A 13,357-nucleotide genomic window follows, 5' to 3' on the forward strand; every position below is an offset into this window, starting at 1 on the left:
TAAATAGGAATAATTTATTTAATAAGAGTTAATTAATTTCGTTAGATAAAAATTATATTTAACTTAGGGGGGTGTGTTAGGGTTAGACTTAGCTTTAGGGGTTAATACATTTATTAGAATAGCGGTGAGCTCCGGTCGGCAGATTAGGGGTTAATAATTGAAGTTAGGTGTCGGCGATGTTAGGGAGGGCAGATTAGGGGTTAATACTATTTATGATAGGGTTAGTGAGGCGGATTAGGGGTTAATAACTTTATTATAGTAGCGCTCAGGTCCGCTCGGCAGATTAGGGGTTAATAAGTGTAAGCAGGTGTCGGCGACGTTGAGGGGGGCAGATTAGGGGTTAATAAATATAATATAGGGGTCGGCGGTGTTAGGGGTAGCAGATTAGGGGTACATAGGGATAACGTAGGTGGCGGCGATTTGCGGTCGGAAGATTAGGGGTTAATTATTTTAAGTAGCTTGCGGCGACGTTGTGGGGGGCAAGTTAGGGGTTAAGAAATATAATATAGGGGTCGGCGGGGTTAGGGGCAGCAGATTAGGGGTACATAAGTATAACGTAGGTGGCGGTCGGCAGATTAGGGGTTAAAAATTTTAATCGAGTGGCGGCGATGTGGGGGGAGCTCGGTTTAGGGGTACATAGGTAGTTTATGGGTGTTAGTGTACTTTAGGGTACAGTAGTTAAGAGCTTTATAAACCGGCGTTAGCCAGAAAGCTCTTAACTCCTGCTATTTTCAGGCGGCTGGAATCTTGTCGTTAGAGCTCTAACGCTCACTGCAGAAACGACTCTAAATACCGGCGTTAGAAAGATCCCATTGAAAAGATAGGCTACGCAAATGGCGTAGGGGGATCTGCGGTATGGAAAAGTTGCGGCTGAAAAGTGAGCGTTAGACCCTTTAATCACTGACTCCAAATACCAGCGGGCGGCCAAAACCAGCGTTAGGAGCCTCTAACGCTGGTTTTGACGGCTACCGCCGAACTCTAAATCTAGGCCATAGTTTGCACACAACTATATTTTCTAGCTGAGTGTTTTTACTTTATAAAAATTCAGAACAAGAAAGAGTAAACCGAAAAATAAAAATTCAAGACCAACTGATAACATAAACCTTTTATAATTCTATATTATTTACATACAATCTACAGTTACAGCTGGTAATATCAGACAAGAAAGAGAAAGTGCAGTTATCAGAATATATTTATATGTACAGACTTGTGTGTGTGTGTATATATATATATATATATATATATATATATATATATATATAAAAACAAATATAAATACAGTGAACAAACAAAACAACTTTTGCAAGTCAGTATGGGAGCCAAGAACCAAGTGACTCGTAAATGTGGCACATAACACACTGGTATTTTGAATTTTTATACAATTTTACTAACTTTTAACCCATTGACTGCTGGAAGTTTACTCGTTTATACACAAGGTCTTGAAAAGCATATGGTATTGTAAGTCACTATCGATTAAACAGCAGCAGTAATGTTTTGAGACAATAGTCTTACATATCATGAAGAACATGTACAGTTATGCTCAAAATAATTTTATATGCAGCAGGAAAAAAACATTTTTCACACAGAAATAAAAGATATATACCTCATATTTAAAGCAGCATTGCATAATGTGAAAAGTGACTACATTTGCATTAAAATATATATTTGCTCTGGGAATTTTACACCTCAATTATATGTTTTTTTTCACGTGACTTTAAATGGACATACATTGCAATAATAAAATGTTCATAATTATTTGAACATTTTATTATTGAACTGAAGAGATATTTTTCACTTTTTGCTTTTGTTTAAAACTGTACTTTGTTTGACAATTCCCTAGAGAGGCAAAAAAGCAACATCTGTAACCTAGGTTTTTAAAGTGCTGCAATTTGCCTAATCCAGATATTTGATTTGCAGCATATAAAAGGTTAGAGAATTTGCATTTTTTGGCCTTTCTATGGAGAATGGGACAAACAAAATGAGCAAAAGGCATTTAGCATCTTTTTTACATTGGTAACTGTGTGTTTAATCCATTCCAAGGAATTAAAAAAGTTAAATTCTGTTCTGGATCCACAATGCATTGCCATACCTAAACATGACACAGCCAGTGATCCAATCAAATGACTAGCTGTATCATGTCATAGTATGCCACATTAACTGTGTTTAACCCCTTTGTGGGGTTAAACCCATAGTTTCATACATTAATTTGTGTAATAAGTTCTCTAAATGTATTATGTTCCTTTAAAGTCAAATCAATGCTAATATTGTAAATAATGTAAAACATAATCATGGCACAGTATTCTATTTTTTTTTTAATTAACCCAGTCAACTATATTTAATATTATCTGAGGTAGAAAATTGTTTATAATTTGGTAACAGCAATACAAATATACAGTGTCTGTAGCTAGCTGAGGTAAAATATAACAATACGCAACTTGAGGGCATAAGAAAGTTAACATTAAAATAACATCTACTTTACACAAAATAAAACAAGCTATACATAACAAATAAAATAAATAAGCAGTAAAAGAAATACCATTTGTATTTAAAGTTGCAGTAGTGGAATAAGGAAACAAACATTGTGATTTCTAGGGTAATTTGAGTGTACTTTGAGTCAGATAATTTTTTTGAAGAAATAGATATCTTTTCAGTGCCCTAAAAGTCTGCCATACCACAGATTTACTGACTAATATTGAATTGGTTGGACAGCTATAGCTCAAAATAGTTAACTCATAAGTTGTCAAAAATACTTTTAAATTACCAGAAAACACTCTTATTTTGATCTCCAAACATAAAAAGTTAAAACTATTAATTAAATTTTTTTGCAATCAAATAAATATCTTGAATCAAATTACAATCTCTCGAGTTCTGTTACACATTTTCTGACTTAGTCCTATACAAGTCCCTTAGATTCACTTAAGTGGTTACTCCACTCTTACACAACCTTTCACTAAAGCTCCCCCATCCCTCTATTCTTTAGTAAATACGCTCCAGAAAATACAATATAAACTGGTGAGACCAAAGAGGCTGGAGGGGCCGCCCGGGCTTTAGTGAATACTGGATTACATCAACTCAACAGTCTAAAACTCCAAAATATTTAAATTGTATTTCCCATAAAATTAATTTGGGATTTACACATGGCCACAGCTATCATGAAACTCCAACTTACACTAACCTTAAATCACTTTACTCATGACATCATTTCTGTTCTTTTTTTTAACCCTTAACACTCATTCATTCCAATCACGACTCAGCCTGTTCTTTTCTTAAAGGCACATGAAACCCACATTTTTCTTTTGTGATTCAGAAAGAACATGCAATTTTAAACAACTTTCCAATTTACTCCTATTATCAAAATAGCTTAATTCTCTTGATATATTTTGTTGAAAAGCATATCTACATAGGCTCATGAGCTGCTGATTGGTAATTGCACATAGATACCTTGTGGTATTGGCTCACCCATGTGCATTGCTATTTCTTCAACAAAGAACACCAAAAGAATGAAGCCAATTATATAGTAGAAGCAAATTAGAATGTTGTTTAAAATTGTATTATCTACCTGAATAAAAAAAAGAAAATTTTTGGGTTTCCTGTCCCTTTAAAAGATATCACTTGCAGGAATTATTTAGTCCGATATATACACTTATTGTATCCCAGTAACTCAGCCCTCTTCAATACTAACGTTCTATTAACAAACTGGTAAATGTGTTTATCCTAAAGTGTTAGCAGACAAACTGTTAATAAATGGGCATAAAAAATCAGAATAAAAAGTGTATAGTTAGTTGGAAAAAATATCTTAAATGTGTTAAGATATCCCATTCCGTGATGGGGGAAATGTAAATATAAAGTGCAATAAGACAAAGTCATAGTGCTATCTATACTAGACAAACTCAGGAAAGACGTAGAAAACTGTTTATAAAAGGTAAAAAAAAATTGAATTGCCTTTGGATATTAAAAACTGAAATAGAAATGTTAAAGTTACAATGTACTCAATTATTTTCTATTATCCATATGAAATAGAAACATTGAAACACTAATTTGTGCATCAATTTATGACGTAAAATTGAAATGAATAAAGCAGTATAAGTTGTATATTTCCTAATAATGTTGATTGGTTGGTATTTACTTCCTACTATTCCTCACTGGATAAACATTTGTGAATATCAGCCACTGAGCATTCATTGGTAGTACCTATCAGCCAATGAAAATGATCAGGAAGTGAAAAACTAATTCTGCTTTGTTAGTTTGCATTTCAATTTAAAAAAGCTTTTACTTTATCATTTTGAGGCAAAAAACATGTTTAAATGCTTCTCTTTCTTATAGATGATAAAAATATTTTAAGCCAGATGTCCTTTTAATTAATACTTTAAAAGGTTTTTTGAAGTGCAATATTATAATGAAAAGAGTTAAATTTTACTCTGTAGCTTGGCAGATTTTAGTTATGTTCTTGATCAAGAAGACTCAAATGTAAATGAATATGTTCTTTTTACATTAAAAAAAATATCTAGAAAGGTAAATGAATATGACCTTTTTACAATTAAAATATATGTGGACTGATAAACACAATAATTGAATAATACCTGTTATGTACTCTTTCTAATGTAAAAACAAAGGAATATTAATCTGGTCAGTCTATAAAGGAGAAAAAAAGAGTGAGAAAAAAGTAATAACTAAGATAGAGGGATGAAGGTGAAATTAACAAATACGAAAGAAGAGACGGGTATAAAAAGCATAGAAAGGGGTAAAAACAAGTAATTTTACTTATGGATAATGGTGAGATCATTTGGCTTTCTGTCTTGTAATGACATCGTTATATAAGCGAGTATACAGTTCAGGAACAAAAGTAGCTAGTGAAAATACATGAAAGGATTATTACTAATATATTATTATATTTATATATACCTACGAAATGTTCTAATTGACTGTTTATTTAACTGCCTTTTTTAAGTGAGTGACCACCGATCACATCAAACCTTATAAGGGAATATTTTTGGGGTAGTAAAAAAATTAACAAAATAAATAAATTACATTGCTTTTTTTTTTTACAAAGCATAATTAATGAAAATGAAATGTTGACATATATGTCCCGTTAAAGGGGACACTATTAATAAGTGTATCTGTGTATATAACAGGGTGAAGGCTAATTGTGTTACATGTTTTAATTCCGGTAGCTTTATCTTACAAAATGCAGGGTGGGACAATAATGTAGATATATGAATGGTTTAGGGATATTAGTTAATAAGAATGACTTATTAATTACACTTTGTAATATTCTGTGTTCCATTACGAGGTCAGATGACACAGCACAAATAACATTTCTCATTCTAATTATATTAGAATAATGACAAAGATGAAAACAAGGAGGACGCAACATGCTAAGAGTATTTACAAGTATGAAAGATATCACATTTAACATTAAAAAAATATATTAAATATTATGTTATTATACAATTGAAAAAGCTCACGTCATTAAATGTGTATGTACACTTCAATGATGACCAAAACATTTATAATATCTATATGTATGTGTCTATATATATATATATATATATATATATATATATATATATATATATGACAAACACACTGTCCTATCGTTTTGGCAATAACGAGATTTAGAGGTGCTGAAAATATGTTTTGATTATTGCACAAAATTGAGGTTGGCAGTTCTAAAAATGGTTATCCTTCCTAGTTTTATGGGAACAAGCTTTAAAATTATTATGAAATCTTTTCTATTTCTTTATGTTTGCAGATGGCCCATTTTTATCAAAAATCAGATATTTTTTCTTGGTATAACCATGGCAATATCATTCTGGTCCCATAAGGCTTGGATATTCAGTTTCATTGTTCCTTTCAGGCCTTACAGAGAAATTGCGTAGAACTTAGGTGCTGATAATGTTTTTAGATATTTTCTTCAAACACAATTAGGATGTGTAGATCGAAGACCATAGAAATGATGTGGCTTTACAATAATGCCAAACCATCGAATCTTTGTTCATTCACATCTCATGAGCTTGTTAATCAATGAAATGGCTCCTCAGAACTAGCATGCCTCCATAACTACTACAAAGTTTGATAATGAGGCCTTCAGCTTGTCTCTGTGACATTATCTTTGCCCACTTCCACCATGAGAAGGCCTTCTGGATCTAATGAGACCTGAGGTTGCTGGTGGTGGTACAGCGTGGCTTGCATGTCCACATTAATACAGAAGAGTCCTGGCATCAGCTGTTTTTGATAGTCCTCCCATTTCAGCATCATGTCTATGAAGGAGGGATTGCTCCTCACCCATCTTGGCAGAGACTCTCTGGAACCAAAAACCAAAGCTGCTGGCAAACTCTGGGCCCTCCTCAATTCCAGGTGGTAATGTAGCCTTAAAATAACAAACAGAACAGGCTAATAAATATCAGGTCTTGAGCATCAACTTACGTCAATATACAATATACTTTTTATGGAATCCCAATATTACAATTAGATTAAAGGGAGATAGAAATTAAAGTTTCAAAATTCAGATAAAGCATATAATAAAAAACTTTCAAATTTAATTTTATAATCAAATGTACCTCTTTCTCTTGCTTTGCTTTACATAGTAACATAGTAGATGAGGTTGAAAAAAGACCGAAGTCCATTGAGTTCAACCTATACTAATCCAATATACTAACAAAAAAAGCTCCAGTTCAGCTTAAATTAAATTAATCCCACTAAAAGGTGACCCATTTAATACAAGCAATTATATCCATTAATGTTTTTTTCTAGACATGTATTAAATTTATCTAGGGTATTGGCATTCACTACCTCCTTTGGTAATGAGTTCCACAATTTTATTGCTTTTAAAATCGTTATCCTTTTCATGAGAGCATACTAAGGTATGCTTCGGTGTGTTTCCATATTTTGAGCATTATATGGCAGTATTGTATGCTGCAATGTTTGTAACAATGTGATACATATAGTGATCAGGGCACATGCACACTCTAACCTACATAAGTATGCTCTCATAGCAAAGCAGAGTAAGTGCTACTGCATTGTCTTTTTTATTATTCACTTGATAATTATGCAATACTACTGTATTTAATGGCATTTTAAGGAAAAAGTTGTTTAAATTTAAGGTGAAACTAGCAAGTGCCTAATTGTGTTCATCTGGGTCCTGAGTTGCTCATTGGCTGCAAAGTACAACTCCCATATTAAAAAACATAATTTATGCTTACCTGATAAATTTATTTCTCTTGAAGTGTATCCAGTCCACGGATCATCCATTACTTATGGGATATTCTCCTTCCCAACAGGAAGTTGCAAGAGGATCACCCACAGCAGAGCTGCTATATAGCTCCTCCCCTCACTGTCATATCCAGTCATTCGACCGAAACAAGACGAGAAAGGAGAAACCATAGGGTGCAGTGGTGACTGTAGTTTAATTAAAATTTAGACCTGCCTTAAAAGGACAGGGCGGGCCGTGGACTGGATACACTACAAGAGAAATAAATTTATCAGGTAAGCATAAATTATGTTTTCTCTTGTTAAGTGTATCCAGTCCACGGATCATCCATTACTTATGGGATACCAATACCCAAGCTAAAGTACACGGATGATGGGAGGGACAAGGCAGGATTAAATGGAAGGAACCACTGCCTGAAGAACCTTTCTCCCAAAAACAGCCTCCGAAGAAGCAAAAGTATCAAATTTGTAAAATTTTGAAAAGGTGTGAAGCGAAGACCAAGTCGCAGCCTTGCAAATCTGTTCAACAGAGGCCTCATTTTTAAAGGCCCAGGTGGAAGCCACAGCTCTAGTAGAATGAGCTGTAATCCTTTCAGGGGGCTGCTGTCCAGCTAAGCGAATTATGCTCCGAAGCCAAAAGGAAAGAGAGGTTGCCGAAGCTTTTTGACCTCTCCTCTGTCCAGAGTAAACGACAAACAGGGAAGATGTTTGGCGAAAATCTTTAGTAGCTTGTAAGTAAAACTTCAAGGCATGGACTACGTCCAGATTATGTAAGAGACGTTCCTTCTTCGAAGAAGGATTAGGACACAATGATGGGACAACAATCTCTTGATTGATATTCTTGTTAGAAACCACCTTAGGTAAAAACCCAGGTTTGGTACGCAGAACTACCTTATCTGCATGAAAAATCAGATAAGGAGAATCACATTGTAAGGCAGATAGCTCAGAGACTCTTCGAGCTGAGGAAATAGCCATCAAAAACAGAACTTTCCAAGATAAAAGTTTAATATCAATGGAATGAAGGGGTTCAAACGGAACTCCTTGAAGAACTTTAAGAACCAAGTTTAAGCTCCACGGGGGAGCAACAGTTTTAAACACAGGCTTAATTCTAACCAAAGCCTGACAAAAAGCCTGGACGTCTGGAACCTCTGCCAGACGCTTGTGCAAAAGAATAGACAGAGCATAAATCTGTCCTTTTAAAGAACTAGCTGATAATCCATTGTCCAAACCCTCTTGGATAAAGGACAATATCCTAGGAATCCTAACCTTACTCCATGAGTAATTCTTGGATTCACACCAATAAAGATATTTACGCCATATCTTATGGTAGATTTTCCTGGTGACAGGCTTTCGTGCCTGTATTAAGGTATCAATGACTGACTCGGAGAAGCCACGCCTTGATAGGATCAAGAGTTCAATCTCCATGCAGTCAGTCTCAGAGAAATTAGATTTGGATGATTGAAAGGACCTTGTATTAGAAGGTCCTGCCTCAGAGGCAGAGTCCATGGTGGAAAGGATGACATGTCCACTAGGTCTGCATACCACGTCCTGCGTGGCCACGCAGGCGCTTTCAGAATCACAGATGCTCTCTCCTGCTTGATTTTGGCAATCAGTCAAGGGAGCAGAGGAAACGGTGGAAATACATAAGCCAGGTTGAAGAACCAAGGAGCTGCTAGAGCATCTATCAGTGTCGCTCCCGGGTCCCTGGACCTGGATCCGTAACAAGGAAGCTTGGCGTTCTGGCGAGACGTCATGAGATCCAGTTCTGGTTTGCCCCAACGATGGATAAGTTGAGCAAACACCTCCGGATGGAGTTCCCACTCCCCCGGATGAAAAGTCTGACGACTTAGAAAATCCGCCTCCCAGTTCTCTACGCCTGGGATGTGGATCGCTGACAGATAGCAAGAGTGAAACTCTGCCCAGCAAATTATCTTTGAGACTTCTAACATCGCTAGGGAACTCCTGGTTCCCCCTTGATGGTTGATGTAAGCCACAGTCGTGGTGTTGTCCGACTGAAATCTGATGAACCTCAGGGTTGCTAACTGAGGCCAAGCTAGAAGAGCATTGAATATTGCTCTTAACTCCAGAATATTTATTGGGAGGAGTTTCTCCTCCTGAGTCCATGATCCCTGAGCCTTCAGGGAGTTCCAGACTGCGCCCCAACCTAGAAGGCTGGCATCTGTTGTTACAATCGTCCAATCTGGCCTGCGAAAGGTCATACCCATGGACAGATGGACCCGAGATAGCCACCAGAGAAGAGAAATCTCTGGTCTCTTGATCCAGATTTAGTAGACGGGACAAATCTGAGTAATCCCCATTCCACTGACTTAGCATGCATAATTGCAGCGGTCTGAGATGCAGGCGCGCAAATGGCACTATGTCCATTGCCACTACCATTAAGCCGATTACTTCCATGCACTGAGCCACTGACGGACGTGGAATGGAATGAAGGACACAGCAAGCATTTAGAAGTTTTGATAACCTGGACTCCGTCAGGTAAATTTTCATCTCTACAGAATCTATAAGTGGGGATAGAGAACTCTTTTCCACGTTCACTTTCCACCCATGCGACCTCAGAAATGCCAGAACTATCTCTGTATGAGACTTGGCAATTTGAAAGCTTGACGCCTGTATCAGGATGTCGTCTAGATACGGAGACACCGCTATGCCTCGCGGTCTTAGAACCGCCAGAAGTGAGCCCAGAACCTTTGTAAAGATTCTCGGGGCTGTGGCCAACCCGAAGGGAAGAGCTACAAATTGGTAATGCCTGTCTAGAAAGGCAAACCTTAGGAACCGATGATGATCTTTGTGAATCGGTATGTGAAGGTAGGCATCCTTTAAGTCCACTGTGGTCATGTACTGACCCTCTTGGATCATGGGTAGGATGGTCCGAATAGTTTCCATTTTGAACTGGATGGATCACTCCCATTACTAGGAGGTCTTGCACACAGCTTAGGAATGCCTTTCTTTATCTGGTTTGCTGATAACCTTGAAAGATGAAATCTCCCTTGTGGAGGAGAAGCTTTGAAGTCCAGAAGATATCCCTGAGATATGATCTCCAACGCCCAGGGATCCTGAAAATCTCTTGCCCACGCCTGGGCGAAGAGAGAAAGTCTGCCCCCCACTAGATCCGTTTCCGGATAGGGGGCCGTTCCTTCATGCTGTCTTGGGGGCAGCAGCAGGTTTTCTGGCCTGCTTGCCCTTGTTGCAGGACTGGTTAGGTTTCCAGGCCTGTCTGGAATGAGCAACAGTTCCCTCTTGTTTTGAAGCGGAGGAAGTTGATGCTGCTCCTGCCTTGAAATTTCGAAAGGCACGAAAATTAGACTGTTTGGCCTTTGATTTGGCCCTGTCCTGAGGAAGGGTATGACCCTTGCCTCCAGTAATGTCAGCAATAATTTCCTTCAAGCCAGGCCCGAATAAGGTCTGCCCCTTGAAAGGAATGTTGAGTAACTTAGACTTTGAAGTCACGTCAGCTGACCAGGATTTAAGCCATAGCGCCCTACGGGCCTGGATGGCGAATCCGGAATTCTTAGCCGTTAGTTTAGTCAAATGAACAATGGCATCAGAAACAAATGAGTTAGCTAGCTTAAGCGTTCTAAGCTTGTCAATAATTTCCTCCAATGGAGCTGTATGGATGGCCTCTTCCAGGGCCTCAAACCAGAATGCCGCCGCAGCAGTGACAGGCGCAATGCATGCAAGGGGCTGCAAAATAAAACCTTGTTGAATAAACATTTTCTTAAAGGTAACCCTCTAATTTTTTATCCATTGGATCTGAAAAAGCACAACTGTCCTCAACCGGGATAGTGGTACGCTTTGCTAAAGTAGAAACTGCTCCCTCCACCTTAGGGACCGTCTGCCATAAGTCCCGTGTAGTGGCGTCTATTGGAAACATTTTTCTAAATATAGGAGGTGGGGAAAAGGGCACACCGGGTCTATCCCACTCCTTGCTAATAATTTCTGTAAGCCTTTTAGGTATAGGAAAAACGTCAGTACACACCGACACCGCTTAGTATCTATCCAGCCTACACAATTTCTCTGGAATTGCAACTGTGTTACAGTCATTCAGAGCAGCTAATACCTCCCCAAGCAATACACAGAGGTTCTCAAGCTTAAATTTAAAATTAGAAATCTCTGAATCAGGTTTCCCCGAGTCAGAGATGTCACCCACAGAATGAAGCTCTCCGTCCTCATGTTCTGCATACTGTGACGCAGTATCAGACATGGCTCTTACAGCATTTGCGCGCTCTGTATCTCTCCTAACCCCAGAGCTATCGCGCTTGCCTCTTAATTCAGGCAATCTAGATAATACCTCTGACAGGGTATTATTCATGATTGCAGCCATGTCCTGCAAGGTAATCGCTATGGGCGTCCCTGATGTAATTTGCGCCATATTAGCGTGCGTCCCCTGAGCGGGAGGCGAAGGGTCTGACACGTGGGGAGAGTTAGTCGGCATAACTTCCCCCTCGACAGAACCCTCTGGTGATAATTCTTTTATAGATAAAGACTGATCTTTACTGTTTAAGCTGAAATCAAAACATTTAGTACACATTCTTCTATGGGGCTCCACCATGGCTTTCAAACATAATGAACAAGTACGTTCCTCTGTATCAGACATGTTTAAACAGCAATGAGACTAGCAAGCTTGGAAAACAAGCAATATAAAAAACGTTACTGCGCCTTTAAGAAACACAAATTTTGTCCAAATTTGAAATAACAGTGAAAAAAGGCAGTTACACTAACGAAATTTTTACAGTGTATGTAACAAGTCAGCAGAGCATTGCACCCACTTGCAAATGGATGATTAACCCCCTAATAACAAAAACAGAATAATAAATGACAAAAACGTTTTTTAAACACAGTCACAGTCTACTGTGATTGTTACCATCCTCAAACACGACTTTAAAGCCTCTGTCAGTATTTTTATCTGCACAGAAAAGCACTAAAAAAGGCCCCTCCCACTCATATTACAACAGTGGAAAGCCTCCAGGAACTGTTTCTAGGCAAAATTCAAGCCAGCCATGTGGAAAAAACTAGGCCCCAATAAGTTTTATCACCAAACATATATAAAAAACGATTAAACATGCCAGCAAACGTTTTAAAATACACTTTTATAAGAGTATGTATCTCTATTAATAAGCCTGATACCAGTCGCTATCACTGCATTTAAGGCTTTACTTACATTACTTCAGTATCAGCAGCATTTTCTAGCAAATTCCATCCCTAGAAAAATATTTTAACTGCACATACCTTATTGCAGGTAAACCTGCACGCTATTCCCCCTCTAAAGTTACCTCACTCCTCAGAATATGTGAGAACAGCAAAGGATCTTAGTTACTTCTGCTAAGATCATAGAAAACGCAGGCAGATTCTTCTTCCAAATACTGCCTGAGATAAACAGTACACTCCGGTACCATTTAAAAATAACAAACTTTTGATTGAAGAAATAAACTAAGTATAAAACACCACAGTCTTCTTACGACCTCCATCTTAGTTGAGAGTTGCAAGAGAATGACTGGATAGGACAGTGAGGGGAGGAGCTATATAGCAGCTCTGCTGTGGGTGATCCTCTTGCAACTTCCTGTTGGGAAGGAGAATATCCCATAAGTAATGGATGATCCGTGGACTGGATACACTTAACAAGAGAAAAATGGTTTATTCGGCACAGGAACATACATTTAAAAAACAACAACACTGTAATGCATTTGGAAACATTCTGGCAAATTTATTTTTCCTTATTTGCCGGCCCCCAGTATCATGTGACAGTCTTAAGCCAATCACAGACTAGTACACACTGTTAACCTGTGCACATGCTCGGTAGTAACTAACTGGTGCATCAGAAAGTGTGTATATAAAAAGAATGAGCAAAATTATATTTTACTTCAATTAAACTAGGCCAGTGTTTGCAATAATGTATTTACATGTTACATGTGCTGTATATACTGTACATACCTAGCAGATATGTGACTTCCCAGCTTCTTTTTGGCCTTCCTAAGGACATAATGACACACTTTCCTTGTCTGTTCCTTTATCCATCGGATATCTTCAGGAACATCCGGAAGCCACTCAAGAAGTCTGGAAAACAGAAAGTATAAAATAAAATTAAAATATATATTTTTTTTTACAATAGAAATATTTTCTCATTTTCAGA

General features: G+C 37.7%; 1 protein-coding gene across 2 annotated transcripts in view; it reads right to left on the reverse strand.

The window, feature by feature from the left end:
• Nucleotides 1-1,093: 1,093 nt before the first annotated feature.
• The window catches only part of PNPLA2 (patatin like phospholipase domain containing 2), a 71,439-nt gene continuing 59,175 nt past the window's right edge, over nt 1,094-13,357 (reverse strand). For both annotated transcript variants that reach the window (XM_053720209.1, XM_053720210.1), the window contains exons 9-10: nt 13,159-13,281; nt 1,094-6,370 (exon numbers count right to left, since the gene is read on the reverse strand). In XM_053720209.1, the coding sequence (XP_053576184.1) occupies nt 6,088-6,370; nt 13,159-13,281 (406 nt within the window). In that variant the 3' untranslated portion in view covers nt 1,094-6,087. The remainder of the gene's footprint in view (nt 6,371-13,158; nt 13,282-13,357) is intronic.

Source organism: Bombina bombina, chromosome 7 (assembly GCF_027579735.1).
Source record: "Bombina bombina isolate aBomBom1 chromosome 7, aBomBom1.pri, whole genome shotgun sequence".
NCBI lineage: Eukaryota > Metazoa > Chordata > Amphibia > Anura > Bombinatoridae > Bombina > Bombina bombina.